Below are 25,349 nucleotides of genomic sequence, written 5' to 3'. Positions count from 1 at the left end.
ATAAGTATAGGACTGGTGCCATGGAAAGAAGTCAGGAGGCATCGGTAGAGATCGGTAGAGCCATGGACAGAAGACAGGAGGTGTCAGTATGGAACAGGAACAGTGGACAAAAGATAGGAAGTGTTGGTGAAGGACAGGAGCTGTGGACAGAAGAGAGAAGGTGTTGGTAGAAGACAGGAACCTTGGGCAGAAGACAGGAGGTGTGAGTAAAGGAGAGGAGATGTGGACAGGAGGAGGTGTCAGTAGAGATAAGAACCCTCATATCATCTTCTATTATAAATTTGCTACACAGAAGGCTCTCGGTATATAATTTCAGGCAGGTGATCCAAATGGCCTTTACTATACTTACTTCCCAGTCATTTCAACAGCTCAGGGAAATTCTTCATTTCCAGTAACTAGGGGCTAGCTGGTCACCTGCCTCAGCATTAATAGTTGCTCATCTAGTTGCCTGGGCTCTTTTATGGCAAAAAGATTTTGTACAATCTAATAGGTATTTAACAATGCCCTTCGGGTCCAGACTGGTGCTACTGCTACCGCTCACTGGGTCATCTGCATAGTTCAGGTCATGAACATAAAGAATCCCACTTACCAGCAGCACTACGCTCTTGAAACCAAAAATCATTTTTTTGTTGAATGCAAAGTATATGGCTACCATCAGGAAGAGCAGCAGCCAGTACAGTGCTATGTCCACCAAGGCTTGTCCACACCAGTATGCAGATGGGAAGAGACCGGAGACCCGCAGCTGGGAACGAGCCTTGATCTGAAAAAAACGAGATGGTGCTGATTGGTTAACAGATTGCAAACATAATAAATCCCTTTTCCCTCTTACCTGTAAACCCCAGATGAGATAGCACTAGTGTGAATACAGCTCTAGAGGAACTCATGATCGGCACCAGATAAGTAAAGAAAGTACTGTACATGCTATGCAGCTTTTATCTAGGTGAAGTATTATGTCTATTACCGAAATATTTCTACCCACCTTAAAGTCCTGGACACTGCTCATTGCAAAGTGTGGGGCAAGACCAGATGCAAAAAGCATTAAGGACAGGCAGACATAAAAGAATAAATAATAGTTGTAATTCTTGTCCTAAGAAAACAAGAAAGCCTCATCAGAACCTGGGTCTATGGCATGGCATGGGTCAAAAAAACAATATGGCAGATATTCTACACAGGATTATCTCACTACATTGAGACACACATCATGGCAGCCTCTACAAGGCTTTTCATCCAGCTTTCTACAACCTCTACCTGGACAATGCTACATCACTTGTCTAGTTAGATTTACCATCTGGGAACGCTGTGGATTGTGATGGCAGCCACATATACTGTCACCCAAAATGAAATTATTGGAATATTATGCTGTATAATATCCATGGTGTGGCTCTGGACTCACAGGATCGATGGGTTTAGTCCAGGTCTGGATCTTCTCTGTAGACCTGAAGCTCTTCAGGAAGACGTTGCTGATGATATTCACCAGGACAGGCAGTCCATTCTGCACTCGGGGATTCCCAATGATCCTGAAGCTGTAACTCTGGAAAACCAATTTTTTTTGTAGTTAATCCCCTATAAGTTATCATCCTGTCTACTGTGTGATCTTCTCCACATCACCTTGTTTTGCAGTGACAGCTCGATGGCTCCATTGTAGCCCGTAGTGTCCATGTTGTATGGACCATCAATAACTTCCACCAGAATATCTTGTGCCTTAATGCCATTGATAAACTCTTCGATGGACTCCCCTGTCACAGGTAATACAGGAGGTTACAGATCTGTAGGGGCTCTCTAACCTCAAGTTCCCAGCATCAAGGTACAGCCCCAGCATCTACCAGTGTCATCGTCCTACCTGTGTTGTTATTAACCAAAAGACTGGTGAAAGATTTGTGCGCCCGGTGTCCAGGTCCTCGGAAATAAAGGTCCGGGGTGAGATTCCAGTTGTGAATGGTCTGCAGGGAGTCCATCAATATGGCTGTGGCTATCATAGGTAAGAGGAACAGGAGCAGGAGGACCAATCTGAAATACAAGGAACGCTTTACCACCAGATCCTCTGCACAGGAGAGGACATTTACCACAACATGAAAGCATCAGCAAGGGTCCCACCAAGATCTGATTGGGTCATTATGGTGTGTTCACACGTACAGATTTTTGGTTGCAATGAGTGAAAACAAAGTTAGGAATGGATTTGAAAAGAGGAGTCTCAGTCTTCCTTCATAACCTCTTCTTTATCTATAGTTTGTTAATGGCTTTGGCTTCAATAATTCCTTTGAAAATTTGTCTGTGTAAACACACCCTTAGTCTTCACAGGATTTGCATTCAGATCCCCTTAATAGCAATTCATCATGTTTGCCATTTGGGAGACTAGGGAAGCTGGATAAAAGCCCAGTATTGTTATTGTGTCCCGTGGTGGAGATGCAATGGCCGACCCCGGTGGAGATGCAATGGCCGACCCCGGTGGAGATGCAATGACCGACCCCAGTAGAGATTAGATGGCGGACCCTGGTGGAGATGCAATGGCTGCCCCTGGTGGAGATGCAATGGCCGCCCCTGGTGGAGATGCAATAGCCGACCCCGGTGGAGATGAGATGGCGAACCCTGGTGGAGATGCAATGGCCGCCCCTGGTGGAGTTTGGATAGAGGACCCTGGTGGAGATGCAATGGCCGACTCCAGTGGAGTTTAGATGGCAGACCCTGGTGGAGATGCAATGGTGGACCCTGGTGAAGATTGGATGGCGGACTCTGGGGAAGATGTAATGGCTGACCCTGGTGAAGACGCAATGGCTGACCCTGGTGGAGATGCAGTGGCTGACCCTGGTGGAGATGCAATGGTCGTCCCTGTTGGAAATGCAATGAATGGACTTCTTCCATTCAATGACATTAAGGAGAGTTCTAGAAAATGTTGATAAATTGGGCCATTTAGTTGATTAAAAAGTTGCTTCCCTTATCTGCATCATACAATTGTTATAGTGGAGTGCCCCTTCAGGGACTCACATAGATCGGAAGCCTTTCATGTCATGCTTTAGCTTCAGGAAGCGGATCCGCGCCATAGTCACCACCTGCTGTCTCCACAACGCCAGTCCATGAAGGGTGACGCTGCCAGAATCCGACATCAGCATCACCGAGTCCTCCACCTCAGGGGACAAGTCTCTGATTTCATCTTCATTTTGGTCACAGCGGGCAAAAACTCCATAGTCTGATGATAATAAAATAAAGGTAAATAGAGAAAAATCACAGCTGCTGCACCACCTCTTTATAAGCCACTAACCACAATAAATCATGACTCACCGCCTTTCTTAATCTCCTCCTCTCCCTCCAGTTTCAGGAAGACGTCGTCAAGCGTTGTGATGGACACCCCGTAACTCCTGATGTCCAGGCCCACACGTTCATCCAGGTGATAGAATAGAGCTGGACAGACATGTATACGTTATATATTCTCAAAATACTGTTATGTTATGTGTACAGTAGTGGATTATAATAGGGGCGTTTTGGGCGGCAGCCCGGGGCCCTGAGCTCCTGGGGGGCCCATGACCACCCAAAAAGACTTATACTTTCAATGGTGTACTGTCTCCTGGCTACACTTCTGCCATGATTTGCAAAAAAATCAAGTTTTTTTTATGGCAATTTTGCACAAATCAGGACATCATGACATTATCTATCCTGTACTATGAACGCCAGGCTAGTGCTGCCATAGTTACAGTGGGGTGGGGGGGGGGGGCAGGCTTGGTGAACAGCCCGGGGCCTATGGTAAAGTTAATCCGCCCCTGTATGTGTATAATGTGTATTGTCTCTTAATGGCTCACCCTCCCCCACCATGTGTGTCAGCTCTGGGGTTCTGTTCTATGCACCAGGGAGCTCAGGATGAGCAGATCTTTGGGAGAGTGTATGCTGCATAGCATGGGACCTCAGTGATGGCCTGTACCTGGAAATGAGTCCATCTGGTCGAAGGGCAGGGTGAATGTGAGGTCCTCCACGTTCTGGGTGCTCAGTCTGGCACTGGAGACGTGTTCTTGTATGACTGAAGTTATGACGTCTGGATTACAAGATGGAGACACCTGCATCCTACAAGAAAGACAATGAAAACTCTGACTTGTAAAATCTTAGGGAATGGAATAAGGAGCATCTCCCATTAAGATCCTGGCATTGTCTTCCCAGCTGTGTAACACTGCCGACACCCATACTGCCCTTATATATTAGTATGTCGGGGAGCATTTAGGAGATAATGGAGAAAACCTGAAGGTTTGAAAAATCTAAGCAAAAAACATGATGCCTGATGTAAATGAAGCTGGCCGCCTCTGATACGCACCGTAAGTGATAGCCGATCCCCCACTTCCTCTTCAGAAACAAGGAGGATCCCACGCATTTTAAGCTTCCGCTGCTCAGCACAGCCTTGCGATCTGGAGACAGAAAATTTTGTCCAGTTTATTACGGACAGGATTATAAATCATTGCCACTCCCTCTTTCTGTTCTTGTTCCCCTACATTTCTATAAATATTAGAAGTGAGATGCAGTAAAGTTATCAGGTGACCTTCTGTTAGGTGAGATGCAGCAAGTCCTCATGCACAGGAGCACCAAAAGTATCTCAATCTTCCCAGGACTGTACTGACTTAGCCACGCAGCTGTGTCATTACAGTCCTGCGAAGATTTAAATACTTTCGGCGCTCCCAGCAACATAATGCTGCATGATGTCATGAGGTCTGCGAGTCTGCGATTCCACTGCGCAGCTTCACAGAACGAGTGCAGGAGTTGTTGGGTGATCTCCTGTGAGATTGCTGTCAGGTAAGGTACAGTAAAGGTGTTAGGGCCCTATTCCACGGAATGATTATCGTTCATAAACTCGCTCCACGACCGCTCATTAACGATCACTAAACGATTTTTTTTAGTAAACGATAACACATAAAGTGAACAATGTATGTAGTGTAACGATTATTTTGCGGTCGTTATATGGTCATTTAAAACGTTCGCCGGGGTGATCATGACCACACGACACACCTACTTTTTTAAACCTTTTTACAAACGACTGAAAGATTTCTAATTTTACGAACCGATTAGCGAATTATGTTTCAAAGACCAACGATTTTTTTTTCCGACATGCGGAAAAACAATTTTAAACGACAATATAACGATTTCATCTTTGTTGTTTGCTCGTTTACACCAATTCCACGAAGCGATTATCGTTAACGAGCGGTAGTTGGAGCGAGTTTATGAGCGATAATCGTTCTGTGGAATAGGGCCTTTAGGTGATCTCCTGCGAGACTGCTGTCAGGTGAGATGCTGTAAAGGTGTCAGGTGATCTCCTGTGAGACTGCTGTCAGGTGAGATGCTGTAAAATTGTCAGATGACCCTCTGTGAGACTCCTGTCAGGCAAGCTGTTGTGAGATTTCCATCAGAGACTGTTGTAATGTGCTTGCACCATCTATAGGCAATTTTTTACACACAGCTTTTTGACCTTTTTTTTGATAATTGTTTGGGAGCCAAAAAAAACTGAATTAAAAATTGCCACAAAAGTAAGTGAAGCAGTAAGTGAAATCCTCCCAAAGCACCTGGCCGCCATTTTATTTTTGTGTCAAAGTGCGTCACACATATTTGGAGTCTGTACAGTAAATGTCGTGCCCCATGATCTCCTACCAGCAAGGATGTCGGCCTCATCCATGAACTGCGTGCTGAACAGCGTGACCCGGTCAGATTTGCGCTCCTTCAGTATGGACCACACACAGTGTCTGGAGAACGGGTCCAGGCCGGCGGTGGGCTCATCTAGTAGGAGAACCTGTGGAAATATAAAAAGCCCAGTAAGGGTCCAATCATGGAGGGAGGGGTCTGGGGGTCATCAGCCATGTTGTATGGGCCCCTGATGTCCTCTGTAGTTTAGTGGAAGGAGGGCCGGATTAAGGTTGGTGGTGGCCCCGGGCAACAATCCCCCCCCCCCAAAAAAAAAAATAAAATAAATAAACTATACTGCGATCTATACAGATGGCTGCTTACTGTAGGTGACTTAGCACAGACCCCTTCTCGCTCCTGGCTGTATGGCTCAGCATCCTCCTCTGTTATGCATGTGGTCACTAGAGGCTGCAGTGCAGGGGAAGATGCCAGGCCATAGAGACAGGTGCGGGGGACTAAATATCAGAGTGTATTTCCACATTGTGTTTGTGTTAATAACGCAATGTGAGAACACAGCACTTTGTGTGCGCTGTTGCCCACTGTGTTAGGGCCCTATTACATGGCCTGATATCCTGGGTAAGCAGCACCGTTCTGCTAGGGTTCGGGCTGGTGGGGGCCCCGGGGCATGTGCCCCGGGTGCCCTCTCTTTAATCCGGCCATGACAGGAAGCATAATATCCCCCTCCCATCCACCATTTTCCTGATCCCAGACATTGTCCAGTTACCTCGGGATCCCCTAATAGGGCAACTGCGAGGCTCAGCTTCCGTTTCTGTCCGCCGCTCAGCTTGTTGGCCTCCACATTCTGAATGTAGATCATGTTGAGGTCGGAGAGTACCTTTATCACCTATAATGTAAAGGCGAAAATCATAGAAATTTTTCTGAAGACTGATCCATTACCAGCATTCCTGACAGCTAGGAGGTCCAGATCCATAAAGGTCCCATCCAGCCACTCACACACACAGATGTGAAGATTATCTCCACCCCTTTAGATACAGGATGCACCGCAGTCTGCTCCACCTTACTATTAGGTGTCATGTAGTTCCTATGCTGGATACCAGATACAGATCACATATGGCCTGTACCTCCGACTCCACGTCTCTGGCAGGGATTCCCTTGATCTTGGAGAACAGCTCCAGGTTTTCTCGGACCGTCAGCTGATCGAATTTTATGTCGAACTGCGGGCAGAAGCCGATTCTTCTCTGTATCTCCTCCAGGTCCTGGATGTCTGAGAGCCGATGGTTGTAGATGGAGGCCGAGCCTATGGGTTTGATGCGTCATATTTTACCATCATTGTCATGAGGACTGTCATTCAATTCAGTCCATGCTGTTTCCATCTGTACTATATGACAAGCCCCATACTGTAAGGACCCCATGGCGACGTCCAGTGCCTGTGATGTTTAGTAACTACAACCATTTCTGACCTCAGTGCTTCCGTATTGGGGGAAAAGCTGCAGCAAATGATGAGAACTCTTACAGTAGTCATTGATGTAGTGTCCCACTGCGTGCCTCTGTGAATGTAGGTTGTCAGATAGTTACTCTGGTATTACTGTTTTGCTATAATGGCACTGGTACATGTTGTTGATTCATGTGTTGTTCACTTTTTTTTTAATAATGTTACTGGTAAGGGAGCCTATTCACTTGCATTACTCTTTGGAGGAACAGTCCAGTGGGTGGTGCCTAGTCTAGCCCCGCCTCTCTTTATCCAGAGAGGATACCTAGCTTTAGAACAAGTTTACACATGTCAGATTTAACCCGATTTCACTCCTTAAATTTGGTTTAATTCACAGTGAATCTAAAAAATAATCCACATAAAACATGGACAAGGTTTCCTGGTGAATTTCCAGCAAATGTGACCTCCTTTTCACTTATCACTGCTGTACATGTAAAGAATCCTTTCTACAAACCTTCCCCTTTCCTCCCGCTGTGATTGGACGAGGCTCAGCATAAGAGCTCTGTAACTCACCGCTGGTTGTTGGGCTCATCCCACTTAGAATATTCAGTAACGTCGTCTTCCCGGCTCCGCTGTGACCCAGAAGAGCTGTGATCTGCCCCTCATACACATCCAGATCCAGACCTGAGGACAAGACCAAAGGAGTTTTTGGTAAATTTCTCTGAATCCAGCCCAGGACTATGTATCCCCATCAGGATAAGCGGCGTCCCTGGAGCGGCAGGTGCTGGACTAATGGAATCTTGTGGCAGCAATAACATTACGTATTTATAGATCCTATAGTTCACTATATTGTAATACTGATCGGGATCTGCGGCTTCGCTCTTGCCTGGCATCTCTCTCACCTCTCAAAGCTTCTGTCTTTTTGTCTTTTCCGCTGTAGATTTTCTTTACGTTATGAATCCTACAATTGGTGACAAGAAAACATAAGAAATACAAGGACTTATATTAGAGCTGTGTATAGAGATGACATTACACCCCTTACTAAAGTCTTCTTCACCTGCAGGACATACCTGATTGCCTCTTTTCCTTGTAGTTCAGCTGGAACCTTCTCGATGTGATCTCTGATGTCCTCCCAGTCTACGTCCTTAGGGTCAGATAGGTTTAGGGACTTTTTCCTTCCTGACCAGTAAGAGGATCGGAGGAAGAAAAGCGGCTCATACCTCCGGCCATGTTTATCTAAATGGAAAACCAATGACCTTTGGTCACAATTTTATTGTATGAACGGCTCATCTACTCCCCTGTACTGATCCTGAGTTACATCCTGTATTATACTCCAGAGCTGCACTCACTATTCTGCTGGTGAGGTCACTTTTCACATTACTCTACTGATCCCCTTCTTTACAGCACTATTCTATGCTCAGTACAGTCATCATATATCCTTACAGGGGTAGAGTTTTCCAAAGCTCAAGCTCAGAGTCACCTGATGACATTTGGTTTGCCTTCTGCCACCTGTAGGGGGAGTTCATGGCAGACATTTTCCAACTGGAGCCAATGGTCTCGGGGCAGCAGACTCCATCAGAAGATTGGGCCTCATATTTTTCAGCATTACCTGGTAGAATCTTCTCAAAGTACAATGTGAGAAGGAGGTAGAGGCCGGAGTCCAGCAGGAGGCTGATGGAGCTGCTCAGAATGAAGGACGAGTCTCCTGCGATGTCTGAAAAGAAGACGCCCTGCATCTCCATCTCTATATGAAGGCTCTGTAAGCACAAGACGTAGTTTTATTTTATACAATATATAGATATAGATATATACAGAAGGCAACAGGTCATTAGGAGCAGTGCAGAAGAAACAAAGAAGGTGTTGGGGCAGCAGGATGGGGGTGGGGGAATCACCACCTGGGGCAGTGTGGTACAGCTAGCCGTCAGGGAGACCCCTAAGGAAAACCCTGCAAGGGTGGAGGAGTTTCTGGCTTAGTCACGCTCACATAGCCATTGACTGAATATCCTGGAATGAAATTCAGGATGAAGAAGAGGGTAGCTGCCCAGATAGGGTTGTCCTGTTGTCCCCTTTTACCGCTACCTCACCCCCGTTGGCACTAGCCGAGCAATGACTAGGGTGATAAGACTTAGAAAAAAGCAAGGAACAAGTTCTTGCATAAGTCCAGCCCAAGGGACCTGGCCTCTAGACCAGGCCCTGGAATAACCTGCAGCAGGAGTAAACTTGTTTTCCCACTTTCTCAGGAACACACAGACAGAAATCCTCAAAGCCTATATTCTGCTAAGGGGGCTCTGTGAAAGGTAGAGACTGCACGAGGTACCCAGCTCAAGGATTGGTTAGTCAATACATGTTACAGAATAGTACAATATAACAGGAAATACATGACAGTAAACATGTGCATAGTTAACCCTTAAGTACTTTTCCTTTAGTGTAGAATACAAAGTGGCATCTAGTGGAGGGAGGAGCAACTACATACTTTGGGGAAACACAGTGAGGTAAGAAGATGCTTATTATGTTGTATATAAGGCCAGCATTTCATAAAAAGCTTTAAAAGTGCCGGGGTACCCCTTTAAGCTACCAAAATAGTACTGCGAGAACCTTAAAGCGGCACGTTCAGCAGGTTCTGCCCAACCAACCTGCTGATATGCCCCTGAAGCTGTTTACATTATAACTGCAGGCCTGTGAATCATTCTTCTCTTATTCTCCACATTCTGTACATATTCTCTATTTTCCCCTATGCTAATCAGGGGCTTAGGAGCATTTGGGGCATTGTCCGATGGCCTGAAGCAACCCTCTCGGCCCGCCCAGCATGCCCCCTCCCTTGCTACCCAGCCCGCCCACATATGGGTGGGAGTGTGCATGGTTTGGATGATGGGAATGTGCAGGGGGTGGATGATGGGAGTGTGCATGGTGTGGATGATGAGAGTGTGCATGGTGTGGATAATGGGTCCACACAATGTTCGCTCCCATCATCTACACTCTCATCATCCACATCATGCACACTCCTATCATCCGCACCATGCACACTCCCATCATCCACACTCTCATCATCCACACCATGCACACTACCGTCATCCACACCATGCACACTCCCGTCATCCACACCATGCACACTCCCATCATCCACACAATGCACACTCCCGTCATCCACACCATGTACACTCCCATCATCCACACCATGCACACTCCCATCATCCACACCATGCACACTCCCGTCATCCACACAATGCACTCCCGTCATCCACACCATGCACACTCCCGTCATCCACACAATGCACACTCCCGTCATCCACACCATGTACACTCCCATCATCCACACCATGCACACTATGCACACTCCCGTCATCCACACAATGCACTCCCGTCATCCACACCATGCACACTCCCATCATCCACACCATGCACACTCCCGTTATCCACACCATGCACACTCCCGTCATCCACACCATGCACACTCCCGTCATCCACACAATGCACACACCCATCATCCACACAATGCACACTCCCATCATCCACACCATGCACACTCCCATCATCCACACAATGCACACTCTTATCATCCACACTCTCTCAAGAGGCACACACTACAACTCACTCTCATTCATACATTTTGCAAAAAAAAAACAATCACTTCAATTCAGACACATTCACAGATGAACATAGACTTATACTTACATCTTGAGTGACCTCCAGGAGGATTGGCGGCAGCCCAGATGAATGGTGCATGTGTGGGAAGCAGCCTGTCTCCGACGGGACATCTTCCCTGCTCCAGCACAGTACATAGAGCCCATTATGCATATATGAATATGAATAGTGGGTGGGACGCGGTGGTGCTCGGGGCCAGAGGGTGACGCCCCAAATGCTCTTAGCCAGCAAATTTGCATAAGGCAATAAGGAAATATACAGGATATATGCAGGTTCTCTGGGCAGAACCTGCTGATAGTGCCATTTTAAGTTTTCAGTGAGAGAGGACACACAGAGACCAAGTTCCTGCAGGAGTAGGTCCAGGGTCTGGCTTTTGCCAGGACCCCTGACAGGGACCAAAGACAGATACAGCAAAAGACTTAATTTTCTACACAAGAAACCACCACAGTTTGGCTGTGCTGAGTTCACCGCAGGGGAGAGAAGCTACCTAGGACCACCCTTGCCCATGACAGGAACACCAGGGTCTTTGCTGAGGGACAAATCTTTTCTTTATAAACACAGCAAGAAGCAGGAGGTACATCTTAAAGGAAACACTGCAAGGGGCAGGAGGTACGTCTATAAAAATCCCCAGCTGAAGGAGCTTACACAAGGCCCTTATTCTCACAGTCAGTCTCCATATTCTCTTCAGTCAAGAGCACACAGGAACTACATTGGGCAGAGCTCCTCTGGCAACTCCGCTCCAACCAAGAGCCTGTGTGTATCTGCAATAGCTGTGTGTCTGTGTGTCCGCTGCGCCTTCAGTACCTGACTAAATCACTCTTCCTCACTAAAGAAACACTCCGTAACTCTCCGATTCCTTTGTTAGTTGCTGGAGACCAGTAATACACACCTGCTCTATCTTTTGATCGGGTACAGAATGGTCGCTCTGCCTACCTCCCTGTGACATTAGCCACATACTGCCATTTCATTGGCTTTACAGTACCATGTAGTCAGTGAAAAGAATTATGGGTCCATAATATTATTGGGATATGCTTTCAATGTAATGCAATAGCGGCTGCCATTTTGCCACAATACCCCCTTCGGCTTTGGGTCAGATCTATTCACGAAACAGGTGTGCCCACGTCCGGTACTGCAGCTCAGACCATTCTTGTATATACTGGGCCCATATGTGGAAGAGGCGACATCGGTGGAGAACTTACCTGTGTGAACCCAATAGAGAAGGCAAATGGTGCAAAAACACTAAGGATGACTTCTAGCCAGATGGGCACGATCTTCACGAGTGGCAGGACGCTCAGAATGGAAAGGAACAGAGTAATGAAGAATCCGGTGATGGTGACTAGTCGCGGCTTCCTGAGCAGGGCGCACAGCATGAAGGTGAAGCAAATCTAGAAGAGAATGAGCAAGGAAATGTCCATTACTGGAGATAAGGGAGAATGGATGACAGCACCATGACTCCTATTATTGTGGAGGAACCGCCGGAGCAGATCCTGAGAGCTGGCAGAACTGTGACTGCTGCTCTGAGGGTGAATTGTGAAAAAGAAGTTTTGGCAATCTTACCATTGATATTCCATAGAGGAAGAAGAGAAGCAGGATAACACCATAGGAGCTTCTCACAAAGACATAACTGGTTATGACAAGAGTCATCAGATTCGCAATAATCAGGACATAAACTGCGTAGAGCAATCCCCATGATAACCTGAAAAACCGGAGAGAAGAAGAAGGCGGCATCATGAGGAGAAAACTGCAGAGCCAGGAACATTCATATACTAAGGCCTCCTGTAATGGATATATTTCTACATCTTACAAGCTAACTGCCTGAAATACTCTGTGCTGCTAGGACCCTTCTACTATGTAACCCTCAGTCTGTGACCTCCCACAAGATAAGTAAATTCTATGCCTGAAATCCTCTGTGCTGCAGGGTGATGCAGCCACTCACCAGAAGGCCAGGTCTCGGAGCCCCATCATCTTCATGATCTCTCTTTGCTCCTTCCTCTCCTTGGCGATGTAAAGTGTCAGCAGGTAGGAGAGGGAGACGTAACACATGCACATGCTCAGGATGAAGAAGCCAACGTACAGGATAGGTTGTAATATGGCACTGCCGTATCTCATCTTCACCACCTCTGCGGAGAGCAGGCTGTCCCAGACCGAGTGATTGGTGGTCACCTGCGAGGAGACAGACGCTCTGCAAGGTCACATACCACACATATCAGGTATGTGCTGTGTACTGCAGAGCGTTACACTACACACATACTGGGTGTAGCGACTGGACACATTGTAACAACCCCTCAGCTGTGTTGGGCCAGTCTAGGTTTAGTGATTTTGGATACAGTCAGTGAATGTCGGTCTTGTTGTTTCTATGCTTTACCTGAATGATGGCGGCGTCGATACCGGCCTGTAGCGCCAGAAATCCACTTGTCCAGTAATATAATGGAACGCAGGAATCCTTATAATAGCAGTTAACTGTGAAGATACATGGTAACGACACACATGACCCGAATCCACGGTAACACACAGTGGGGGATAAGGGTGGGTTCAGACTTAGGAATTCTCGCAGACAAATTCTGCGGAATTACGTCGCCTGTACGCGCGCACAGCCGCGCGCCTTTCCGCCGGCTCCATAGACACCATTCTATGGGCCGGTTGATTCCGCTATCTGCCAAATGAATTGACGTGTCAATTTCAGCAGAATGCGGAATCAGACGGCCCATAAAATGGTGTCTATGGAGCCGGCGGAAAGGCGCACGGTCGTGAGCGCATACAGGCGACGGAATTCCACAGAATTTATCCGCGAGAATTCCTCAGTGTGAACCCACCCTAACGGAAGAGGAGAAGTAAGCATGTGAGGAGGGGCCGCCAGTGATAGCAGCTGATGGGGAGAGGCCCCCAGTGGTAACAGCTGATGGGGGAGGGGCCTCCAGTAATAACAGCTGATGGGGAGGGGCCTCCAGTGATAACTGATGGGGAAGGGGCCTCCAGTGGTAACAGCTGATGGGGGAGGGGCCTCCAGTGGTAACAGCTGATTGGGAGTGGCCTCCAGTGGTAACATCTGATAGGGGAGGGGCCTCCAGTGGTAACAGCTGATGGGGGAGGGGCCTCCATTGGTAACAGCTGATTGGGAGGGCCCTCCAGTGGTAACATCTGATGGGGGAGGGGCCTCCATTGGTAACAGCTGATGGGGAGGGGCCACTAGTAATAACAGCTGATGGGGGAGGAGCCTCCAGTGATTACAGCTGATGGGGAGAGGCCTCCAGTGATAACTGATGGGGGAGGGGCCTCCAGTGGTAACAGCTGATGGGGAGGGGCCTCCAGTGATAACAGCTGATGGGGGAGGGGCCTCCAGTGGTAACAGCTCATGGGGAGGGGCCTCCAGTGGTAACAGCTCATGGGGGAGGGGAATCCAGTGATAACAGCTGATGGGGGAGGGGCCTCCAGTGGTAACAGCTGATTGGGAGGGGCCTCCAGTGGTAACATCTGATGGGGAGGGGCCTCCAATGGTAACAGCTGATGGGGAGGGGCCACTGGTAATAACAGCTGATGGGGGAGGAGCCTCCAGTGATTACAGCTGATGGGGAGAGACCTCCAGTGATAAGAGCTGATGGTGGAGGGACTCAAGTAATAACAGTTCATGGGGGGCCCACCAGTAATAAGAGCTGAAGAGGAGTCATCCACAGTAGCCTCCGGCGGCCTCTTACTTACCTTCGTAGGCTAGGTAGTCATTGGCCTGGGGTACACGGTGTGCCAGGTGCCGGATGGAATACATAAAGTCATTCTCGAATGTCACAGTCACTATTCTTCTCTCAGCTTGTTTTTGTAGCATTTCCGTCTCGTTTGAGAATTCCTCAATGGTGAATCCTGGAGGAGGGAAGAGGAGATGTCTCTCATCATCTGTGACCCCAGACTGGTGTATCGGGGTGATGGGACCTCTGTGATGGTGAAGGGGATACGCAGCATGGATGCCATGTTTTTCAGTTTGCTGTTTCGGGGCAGAGATCTGGGGATTCTTCTCTTTTTATGGTGTTTTGCAGGTTTATCTTACCTGGTATTCTCCCGCTTTCTGTCACTTTCTCCATTACTCTGTGAGCGGCCGCTGATCCCCGGCTGTAGCCGATCACTACATTTGTGTTCTTAGGATTATCCACACGTCCAATGTATTCAGCAGGGGACATCTTAGTCATCCGCCTGTCCACTACAATGGTGGTGAAGATGAATAAGAGCAGCACACACGCCAAATGCTGGAGCCACTCCTGATCCAAAGAGAAGACACCATCAGAGGCCATCTGCTCCATCCCCCAACACCCTGATATCCGGGGCCCTGCAGCTACAGTCACCTGTAACAGGTGACAGGAGCCATGACAGCGCTCAGAAGGGTTGTCACCCAAATCCTACAGACCCAGAACCATATACAAATCTGCATTTCTGTATTAAGAGACTGGCCATGGTTGCTGGTATAAGCGTCATTGTAATATTCTGTTCATGAATCAGGTAGCTCAGGATGAACAGACCTTTCCCTCCTGTCCGTATAATGGATGCAGATCAGGGAATTGAGGACGCAGGGACTCGGGACCTGTAATATCCGCTGACAACACAAGAAATCTGCTGCGCTTCTTTGCACATAGACAGTGACCGCATTGTGTCCCCAATATGTGACAGCTTACCAGAGCGCTGTGCCACCTCCTCCTCCATTTCAGCAGAAGATTCTTCCACAGAAGAGCGACGGTCTGCTGCCACAGGCTGGTGTCTCTCTGCTTCTCTCTGCCCATCTGTAATATAACATATCAAAGGATACCTCCACCCATACCAGTGACAACTAGCCAGTATATCACATCTAAAAGGTAGTCACTGCCCCGCCCCTTGTATGACATCACTGATATAATAGCAGCCACAGCCGCACACTTCATTGTGTGTACTGACAGGTTCTCTGCGGCCGATATTCAATGAATAGTGGCTGCAGAAAACTGACATGTAGACGTAACAGTAAGACTTTAATCAATGGATAACATGTTTTGTAGAAAACCCTCAATAGATTTGACCAAGAGGGTTCCTCTTAAAACACCTCATCCATTGATGAAAGTCTTACTGTTATGTCTACTACAACTCCTATCATCCTACCATCACTCCTACAATCCTGAATTAGCCGATCAGCCCCTAAACCTTAGGGATCTCCTGCACAAATGGACCTCCAGTGTGCAAACTTTTTCTCATCACATACACACACATACACACACACAAAATGACATACTGCAGAGATACACAAATATGCAGACACAACACACCTTATATATATACCTACATCTAATCATACTAACACACAAACAGACTCATGACAGGCACAGATACACAGATGCAAAAGCATGCAGATTACATATAATATACAGTAAAATATCTATAGAACTTCATTGCATAATATACACTATATACATGATAGATACACACACATATAGGCACATTACATAGACACAAACAGGCAAACACAGAAATGATAAAGATACAAACACAGATATCACTAACACACAGGCACACACACACATATATAACACTCACATGCATAAACACATGACACAGACAAAAACACACAGATGACAAAGATAGACAAATATACAGTAAACAAAACTCACATGTTAAGCAGGGCAGGAAGCTCCACTTCCTCTTCTCCCAGCCAGGCCCAGCAGTCAGCAGCCTCTCCCCCTTCTCCTCTGCACCGACTGCACACACAGCAGCAGGAGAGAACAGACGTCACTGCAGAGGGGAGGGGGATGGAGGGGCCCTGCTTCTTCTCTCTGCATCTTCCTGGTAACAGGCAGGAAGAGAGCAGTGCGGAGACTGGGAGCTGGGGGAGGGGAGGGCCCATGATTAGTTCACAGAAAGAACGGGCCCTGATGCCGCCTGTTCTTTACTCACCCCAGCAGTGTGGGAGCCAGCCGGGGGCCCCTTGAGCTCCCCATACCAGTCAGCATGTAAACAGCAGGCCCCTCTCTGGCTCAGGGGAAGGGCCCAACAAGAGGGAAGGAGGGGGCGGGGCCCACCGGGAAATCCCCCGGCTTCCCGGTGGCCCAGTCTGAGCCTGCTTAACCCCATGGAAGCCAGACTGTTTTCTTCTTGCTGTGCTGAGTGCACTGTGCCTGCCTTAGCAAGAAAGGGGTTAAGTGACTTACCCCCTTCTTTGCTGGGGCAGGCTTAGTGCACACAGCACAGCAGATGGAAAACAGGGGGTTAAGTAGGGATGCAGAGAATCCCCACTTCACTTTCTGGGGGCCAAACAGTAAGCAGCTATCTATATAGATGTTACAAGAGTCAATCAGTACACAGCACTGTGTGCTGTCAAAATGAGAGGTGTTCTGTTCCTGCCATTTTTTGTCTCTTTTTGTTTTTCAGATATCGGTATTCTGAAGGACTATGATGATGATCATTAATAAAATGAGTAAATGAGTGGTGTTAGGGTGTTTTTATTTAAATTTAAAAAAAATCTAGTATGTATTGTCTTTTCTTATGAACATTTTAGGCTTAGTAGTGGAAGCTGTCTGATAAGCGGCATCCATTTTTAAGCCAGAGCCTAGTGTAGCCTGTAAAATGGATAACATTAATCTCTAAATTAATACCCCAGTAACCACTGCCACAGGGGTAATGGGAAGAGCGGGGTACCAGTACTCCTGAGGCGTCAAAAAATGTTGCCACTGGACAGGGCAGTAGCAGGCTGTTATTATTAGGCTGGGGAGTGACAAAATTAATGTTCCTTTCCATCCTGGTACTACTAGGCTGCTGCTGTTTGATTTTTACCTGGTTTGTTATGGTAAAGAGGGGTGGTCCTACGTGTTTAGTTTTTTTAGTAAATAAATACATTTTAAAAAGAGCGTGTAGGATGCCCGTTTTCCATAACCAGCCAGCAGAAGCAGCCTAGTAATACCTGAATTTATTTTGGCTCTCCTCAGCCCAATAATACCAGCCTGCTACTGCCCCGTCCAGGAGTGCTGGTCATCATCGTAGTCCACAAAATCTGATGTGGTCCTCAGGATACCGATCTAAAAAACAAAAAGGAGAGACAAAAAAGGCAGGTGTTCTGTTTCTTTACAGTATGCAGCATCAGTACAGATAGCTGCTTACTATGTGGCCCCCTGGAGGTTAAGCAGTGGTTGGCTGAGCTGACATTGCAGGAGCCAATCGGTAAACAGCAAGCAGAAGAAAGAAGACCAGAGCCTGGCAGGGTAAGTATGATCGATCCCCTGCAATAGAAAGCTCACTGTGGCAGCTACAGCAAGTGAGGGGGTTTTGTAACGCGGTAACGGGTGCAGTGCGAGATCGGTCTGACCCTTAGGGGATTTTGTGAGGATGCAATGCATCGCCACTTAACCTACTGGTTCCGTTCATCCCTAATTATAATGTTTTATGATCCCACACCTTCAATAGCTTAAAAAAAATCCAAAAGCAAAATTGCTGAGTTTTTCCCACTTCATTCAAAAAAAATACAAATAAATAATAAAAAGTGCTCAAAAATAGTGGTGCCTATGGTAAAGAAATGGAAAAGAAATTATTACCATCCAACATTCCTCGGGGTCTACACTGGGTTAATGCTAACATTCCTGGTGGCCTGCAGTGGAGTCATTAAAGTTCCCATAGCCAAACCCCAGAGATTTCTTACCATGTGGAGAAGAGGACGCTGTGTTTGGAGCTGCTTTAGAGGAGGACGCTGTGGTAGGAGCTGCTGTGGAGGAGGATGCTGTGGTTGGAGTTGCTGTAGAAAAGGACACTGTGGTTGGAGCTGCTGCACAGGAGGATGCTGTGGTTGGAGCTGCTGTAGGGCAGGACGCTGTGATTTTAGATTCTCATGTTTTCCTCTCCTCACATGGATAGGTTGGGCTTTCTACCAGAATAGAGGCAGATGTGCACTGGATGAGGATGTGCAGAGCAGAGACCCCTCACCCAGAGACACAACCCCTGTATGTTACGAGTGAGCAGCAGTCACTCCCTCAGTTAAAGGGCCAGTTCAGAATAATCACTGGGAAAAGTTCTGCAACTTATCGATTTTTCGTCATTATCACTACATCTGCTTGCTGTCAGTGAATGGCGCCATGGGGTTACAACTGTGAACTAAACACATGAGCAGTATCAATCTCACCCCTGTTCTTATAGCTTGTTACAGGTATCAATGCAGGCAACATGTATCTGGTGTCGTACTCTCCCCTTGTTGGCTTAGGCTGAATTGATCTGTACCAAACCCTCAGCTCTGAGAAGTATCAGTACAGGTTTAGTCCCATGATGTACGCAGCAGTGACTCCATTCAGTGACAGTAAGCATGGACCCTGAAAACAGTCAAGAACAGCTTATGTTCCTGGAGGCAACCAGGAACATAATATCATGGCGGCTGGTTGCCTCCAGGGTTCACTGTCTCTTTAAGAGCCTTTCTTCTGCATTTCCTCCACATCTGGTGTTGCTCAAGATCAACCCCTGGAGACGATCAAGTGACAGATCCTGGAAATCACTGATGTTATGTCCTAGTCCTGGCAGCAGGGAGCAGACGTGTCCTATGTAACATTCATCCGGCAGCCATGTTTCCTCCAGCTATCATGGTGGACATCAGAGAAAACCGTCGGGGGATGGGGGAGAACAAAGTCCAAGAATTATCCCAACATGTGAAATGTCCCCCGCCAGCAGAGTGTGATCCTCAGATTAACCTCTAGGACTTTCTACTCCACATTGTTTCTTTTCAGGATCTCTGCTTGCTGTCGGTTATCTGCCACATTCTTGTTTATATCCAGAGTCAGAAAACTCACTCTGACCTACTTCTCCTTACAGAGATGAGGGTTTGTTACATTGTATCCAGTCTGGAGTCCCGGAGTAGCAGCCAAATAAACCCCTTCCTAGATTAAACCGGGGTATAGTTTTGCCCAGGAGTATACGCCAAGGGATTAACTGTCCTAGGCCAAATTATACCCCTCCAGGCCAAAATATACCCATCTAACATGGAACCTGGGGGGCTAAACTCTATACCCAGGGATGGGGGGGGGGGGGGGGGAAGGAGGGTAAAAAAAAAGCCTAGACCAGACTATATCCTTCCAGGGCAGAATGTTAACACTTCACCGGTTTACTTTACTTGTTGAAAAGTGTGCAGATATTTATTTTTAGCATACACAGCTGCTTCCTTTTGTTGGAAAATACAGTACAGTGCTTACATTGAACTGACAGTAGATGGCGCTGTCCCATCAGGGCATAAAAGGGAACTCTGGGCAACTGTGATAATTCAGGGAGGGCAGGAACATAATAAGTCCTACTTACTTGTCCGTGTGCCCCTGCAGTGGAGCATCACCGCTCATCGTCCCCTGCAGGGCTCCCGAAGCTCTCAGTCCTGTAATGTCATGGCTCCGGCTTAGAAATGCCCAGGTAGTTCCTGATGAAACGGAAACTCTGGAGATCAGGGGCCATGAATGAGAGCTGCTGACCCTGCGACGGCACACAGATGGGTAAGTAGGACTTGTTAATTATGTTGCCCCCACCCCCACTGGATTTTTAACTGTTGCTCAACAACCTCTTAAAAGTTATACAGTGGTACCTGTACTTATACAGTGGTACCTAGTGGTTGATTATATATATTTATCTGTATTAAGGGTTTTTGTTCACTTTGATGTAATCCACTACTCTTATGGTGCATTTACACGTAACGATTATCGTGCGAATTTGCGCGATAACGATCGAATTCGAACGATAGTCGTACATGTAAACGCAGCGAACAATCAAACGACGAACGAGAAATTGTTCATTTTGATCTTTCTACATGTTCTCAAGTCGTCGTTGATCGCTCGCAAAAAATTCGCAGATCGTTCTGTGTAAACAGTTGTCGCGAAAGTCCGGATGCCCGCAGCCCGGCCCCCCGCTCATCTGCAGCCCGGTCACGCATCCTACAGCCCCCTGTGCCGGCTCGATTGCCACCCCCGCCGGCCGATCAGCACCCCCGCCGCCCCGATCGCCACCCCCCTGCCGCCCCGATAGCCACCCCCGCCACTGACTGGCTGAAGAGGAGCTGTTTGAAATTCCCGTCTCCCCTCTTCAGCCAATGAATGCACTAAAGAGGGGAGCCGGGAATTTTGAACACCAGCTACGCCGAGCAGGTAAGGTATGCTCGTGGCCGGGGCGGCAGGGGCTATCGGAGCGGCGGGGGTGGCAATCGGGCCGGCAGGGGTGGCGATCAAGCCAGCAGGGGGGGCTGTAGGATGCGTGGCCGGGCTGCGGATGAGCAGGGGCCGGGCTGCGGGCAGGTGATCTTAAAACGATCTATCATACCGTCTAAACGCTGATCGTTATGTAAAAAAAAACGTCCCTTCCGACATCGTTAATCGTGCGATCGGGCCAATTATCGTCCCGTGTAAACGTAGCATTACACATGTATTTGTACACTGATGTGTATATATATATATATATATATATTGTTTTATTTCAATATCACTGTATGTCATGTGTATTTTTTATCACTTTATTTATTGATTGCTTGTCAATCATCCTAATGATGTGTGAGCACATATAAACCTTGAATTGAGCACATGTTGTTACACTGCTTGAAAAAGCTTTCAGTGATGGAGCGAAACGTTGCAAGTGGAATAAACATTGTATTTTTCTTACTTTATTCGGAGAGCTGCGGTTTTCTACTTTATTATACTTGGAGCACTGTTGTGTTGACCGCTTGGCACCCATCCACTTTGCATCTGAGTGCTGCAGGACTTTCTTGTCTATCTATCTATCTATCTATCTATCTATCTATCTATCTATCTATCTATCTATCTATCTATCTATCACAGAGTAGTATTTATGTAACTGGAGATATAGTCTAGAACAGTGCTTCTCAAACTGTGAGGTGGGCCTTACCAGTGAGACGCCCCCTAGTTATTGGTGAGGCCCAGCTGGGGAGCCAGTTTTTACAAAAGTAACTAATATCCGCACAATCGTTTTGGTGTTTGCAAAAATCTCCATTTTATCAACATTATTAATTTATTTGTACTTGCTTTATTAGTAGATAGAGCTTGGGAGATGGGTGTAAGGTAGCTTTAGCATTATTTTCAACTTTTAAATGGACTTTCACCACAGATGAGGCCCAGACACCCTCTTGGTCAGTCTGGTGAGGCCCAGGCATTGCCTTGGTCTGTTGGGTGAGGCTCCAGTAGAAAAAGTTTGAGAACCACTGGTGTAGAAAAAAGGAAGCAGTTTAGTTTTGGCATTTAATCCAACACGTTGTATTGAAGATATATTGGCTTATGCTACGTTTACACGGAACAATAATTCGCCCGATCGTGCAATTAACGATGTCGGAGTAACGGGGTTTTTTTAATAACGATCAGCGTTTAGACGGTACAATATACCATACGGAAATTCGTTTTGCGATTGCTTACAGCCTATCTCACACATTGGTTAAATCGGCGAACGACTGTTCACACGGAACGATCTGCGAATTTTTCGCGAACGATCAACGACGATTTCAGAAGTTGTTGAAAGATCAAAATGAATGATTTCACGCTCGTCGTTTGATCGTTCGCTGCGTTCGCTGAATGTTTCCCACATTTTTTTTTTTTTAAAGCAAAATAGCATGCATGTACACACATTAAGGCTATGTTCACACTACGTAAGTTTCTGGCCGTAGCGTGTTCCGTGAATAAGCGGCTGGAGACTTACGTAGTTTGCGTATAATGGAAAGTATACGAAGTACGGCTGCACAGTTCACACTACGTACGAACTTACGCCCGGATCGTACGCGGCGGCGTAAAAAATGAACCAGACCATTGTTTGCGGACAAAAATGCTGTAACTTACGCCCGTAGCGTTACATGCGGTCCCGTACGTAGTGGTGATTTCTTCATTTTTGCAGCTTTTTGTGCTGATCCAAAAGGTTCTGTGGGGTATCCGGGGCTAGGCGAAGATTTCCAAGTAAAAGACCGCTGTCAGATCGCTACGTAGGGCACTCGGGAAGTAGACTTCGGGCTTAAGTTCGCAGTCCGTACGTAGCCGGCCGCAAGTAGCGTAAATCTCCGGCCAGAGTTTACCGCGTATATGTCCGGCCGCGAAAATATGCGGCCGGACATATACGCAGTGTAAACATAGCCTAAGGCTGGGTTCACACTACGTATATTTCAGTCAGTATTGTGGTCCTCATATTGCAACCAAAACCAGGAGTGGATTGAAAATACAGAAAGGCTCTGTTCACACAATGATGAAATTGAGTGGATGGACGCCATTTAATGGCAAATATTTGCTGTTATTTTAAAACAACGGCTGTTATATTGAAATAATGGCCGTTATTTACTGTTATATGGCCGCCATCCACTCAATTTCAACATTGTGTGAACAGAGCCTTTCTGTGTTTTTAATCCACTCCTGGTTTTGGTTGCTATGAGGACCACAATACTGATTGAAACATACGTAGTGTGAACCCAGCCTTAGTGTGGAACAGGTACAGTAGTGTAATAAATAAATCTCCTAGACCAGGGTTGGAGAAATTGCTTTAGTGCCCCCTGGCATTACAGTCCTCTATTAGGCACGTGGCCGGAAACATTGCTGATCAGCTTCCACATCAGTAATTGCGCTCCTGAATATATCCCTCCAGGTATCGTGTGAAAGATCTGCATAATTTGTAGTGAGAACGATTGTTTTCTTCTCAAATCACAGCCAGCCAAACTGTAAAGATTCTCGTCAGTAAAGTCTAATAGGACTGTGATCCCTTTAAGTAGATCTGTAACACATAGCAACCAAGCTACGTATTGACACTAAAGTGGCTCAAAGCTAAATTCTTCAGTGAACCTGCTATCCGCAGTGATCTTAAAGGGAAAGTGACTGAATCTCTCAAGCGTATAAGCTGTATCTGCCTTGTGCTTTAAGAGACTGTATGCTTATCAAGGAATCCTAGTGTCAGAAGTCACTGACTGAAACAGCTCACTGAAAAAGGAGTGTGCGGTATACATCTTCTCCCCTCTTCATGTGATATAAATTGTGCACATCCGCACCGTCAGCCCTGCACTACACCACATGTTGCAGCCCCTTGTGTTCACTGTAACTCCAATCCCAGACACTTAACCCATATGATGCCATGGTCAATAGCATCCAGGTGGATAGATGGTGTTTACCATAGCAGTGCAGCCTTTGATTGTCCCTGTATTATGGAACGGGGGGGGGGGGGGTCTAAACTACTATCAACAACAACCAATATAAAATACAAATCATGGCTAAAAAAATAAGACACCACACAGCTCCGATAATGAAAAAGTAGAAAAGTTATAGTGTTCAAACTATGGCATTGGAAAGCAGTGAACTATATCAACAACTTCACAGATTGGGTATTGCTGTAATGGTACTGTCCTGCAGAATAAAGGGGACGTCAGCTATTACAGCCCTGACAAAACGAACATTCTGCAATACAGTTCAACTAGTCCTGCAAAAAACGATATGTAAGTGCCCATGTGTGACTGCGCGTCTGTAAGTGCACTATTATTTAATCTCACAGGTAACGTAGTCGAGGCTCCAAGGTTTTAGACATGTACCTAAAGTTATGCTGCAAGACAATTTTTGCATAAAACATGCTTTTATCTATAGTAAAAAAAAACTGCTGTATATGTATGTGATATTGGTGGTATAAGTATGTGGCGTAGCTATATGATGAATTACCTGTAGAATAAAATGATAAAAATGCATCAGTAAATGGTGTGTGCCCCCAGATGGCGCCATTTATCTCAGTAACTGGGGAGATAAGTCCTGGCCCTGGGAACGTCCAGAATAGAATATGCTAGAATATAAGAATCGCTGCATCCTGAGGATCTAAAGGTGAACCGGTAATATTTGGATGTAATTTTAGGTCATCTCTAAAAGGGAGTCCTGGGCCTGACACTGACTGTACTAAAAGTCTCAGCATGGCTGATGGTTTATCAAGCACTCTCAGTCTTCAGGGGTCTCCATGCGAATGTGGCATCCTGGTCATAGTCATCCTTCTCCTGCTCTTTGGCCAACTCAAGGAAAACCTGGGAAAATAGAAAGAATCGTAGATGAAGGTGGTGACCCCTCACTTAAAAGGGGGTGTCTACTGTGGACAAGCCCTATGGAAATAAAGGCAGGACCCTCTGATTGGGTCCCCTCTATTGACCCCATGAGGCTCCACCAACAGCATACAGGCCATGGCCGTAATAGACTGGACAGGAAAGGGTGTCTGGTACCTGCTCCAGGGTGGACTGGGAGAAGCTGTACTCCTCAATGTCATGGGCGCGTTTTGCTGTACATGGGAAAAGAAAAAAATGATCAGATTTCGTCCATAGACTTGTGTATTCCCACAGCAGCGCTAAAATTCCCCCATGTGCTTTCCGAGACCTTTACTCTCTTGAATGGAACCCGCCAGGGGTGTCCTCTATCTCCCCTACTTTTTGTATTATGTATAGAACCCCTGGCGGCTGCAATACGAAATTGTCCTGACATTAGAGGGGTCTCGGTTAGAGGGAAAGAATTTAAAATTATGTTGTTTGCAGACGATGTCCTCCTCACCCTGTCCCATCCGCTCACTTCCTTGCCAAACCTCCGCGCCTTATTAAATGACTATGGCCGCCTGTCGGGATATAAAGTTAATACCTCTAAATCAGAAGCTATGCCCTTAAACCTGTCTGGACGTCTGGTCGCGCAGCTTAGCTCCAACTTTAAATTCAGATGGACTTCGTCCTCCA

At 46.8% G+C, this 25,349-nt stretch overlaps 2 protein-coding genes across 5 annotated transcripts in view; both read right to left on the bottom strand.

Moving 5' to 3' along the window:
- LOC138772409 (ABC-type organic anion transporter ABCA8-like) overlaps window positions 1-18,563 on the bottom strand; it is a 28,814-nt gene extending 10,251 nt beyond the window's left edge. The window contains exons 1-24 of one of the 4 annotated variants that reach the window (XM_069952785.1): window positions 18,312-18,563; window positions 15,334-15,438; window positions 14,715-14,922; window positions 14,375-14,530; window positions 13,044-13,138; window positions 12,615-12,841; window positions 12,236-12,374; window positions 11,878-12,063; window positions 8,646-8,793; window positions 8,107-8,272; window positions 7,939-7,997; window positions 7,610-7,720; window positions 6,729-6,904; window positions 6,371-6,490; window positions 5,617-5,755; window positions 4,295-4,385; window positions 3,911-4,050; window positions 3,277-3,396; window positions 2,983-3,184; window positions 1,841-2,007; window positions 1,609-1,736; window positions 1,394-1,531; window positions 980-1,087; window positions 590-760 (exon numbers count right to left, since the gene is read on the bottom strand). In XM_069952785.1, the coding sequence (XP_069808886.1) occupies window positions 590-760; window positions 980-1,087; window positions 1,394-1,531; window positions 1,609-1,736; window positions 1,841-2,007; window positions 2,983-3,184; window positions 3,277-3,396; window positions 3,911-4,050; window positions 4,295-4,385; window positions 5,617-5,755; window positions 6,371-6,490; window positions 6,729-6,904; window positions 7,610-7,720; window positions 7,939-7,997; window positions 8,107-8,272; window positions 8,646-8,793; window positions 11,878-12,063; window positions 12,236-12,374; window positions 12,615-12,841; window positions 13,044-13,138; window positions 14,375-14,530; window positions 14,715-14,922; window positions 15,334-15,438; window positions 18,312-18,314 (3,303 nt within the window). In that variant the 5' untranslated portion in view covers window positions 18,315-18,563. Of the gene's footprint in view, window positions 1-589; window positions 761-979; window positions 1,088-1,393; window positions 1,532-1,608; window positions 1,737-1,840; window positions 2,008-2,982; window positions 3,185-3,276; window positions 3,397-3,910; window positions 4,051-4,294; window positions 4,386-5,616; window positions 5,756-6,370; window positions 6,491-6,728; window positions 6,905-7,609; window positions 7,721-7,938; window positions 7,998-8,106; window positions 8,273-8,645; window positions 8,794-10,708; window positions 10,791-11,877; window positions 12,064-12,235; window positions 12,375-12,614; window positions 12,842-13,043; window positions 13,139-14,374; window positions 14,531-14,714; window positions 14,923-15,333; window positions 15,439-16,293; window positions 16,375-16,576; window positions 16,657-18,311 lie in introns of those variants that run through there. The other 3 variants (XM_069952786.1, XM_069952787.1, XM_069952788.1) reach the window with 3 other exon arrangements.
- Window positions 18,564-23,900: 5,337 nt separating this feature from the next.
- LOC138772407 (ABC-type organic anion transporter ABCA8-like) overlaps window positions 23,901-25,349 on the bottom strand; it is a 40,232-nt gene continuing 38,783 nt past the window's right edge. The window contains exons 38-39 of the mRNA XM_069952784.1: window positions 24,852-24,907; window positions 23,901-24,659 (exon numbers count right to left, since the gene is read on the bottom strand). Coding sequence (XP_069808885.1) covers window positions 24,567-24,659; window positions 24,852-24,907 — 149 coding nt within the window. The 3' untranslated portion in view covers window positions 23,901-24,566. The remainder of the gene's footprint in view (window positions 24,660-24,851; window positions 24,908-25,349) is intronic.

This window comes from Dendropsophus ebraccatus, chromosome 14 (genome assembly GCF_027789765.1).
Source record: "Dendropsophus ebraccatus isolate aDenEbr1 chromosome 14, aDenEbr1.pat, whole genome shotgun sequence".
Taxonomy (NCBI): domain Eukaryota; kingdom Metazoa; phylum Chordata; class Amphibia; order Anura; family Hylidae; genus Dendropsophus; species Dendropsophus ebraccatus.
The sequence above is the reverse complement of the archived record's forward strand: the minus strand, read 5'-3'. Positions and strand labels throughout refer to the sequence as shown.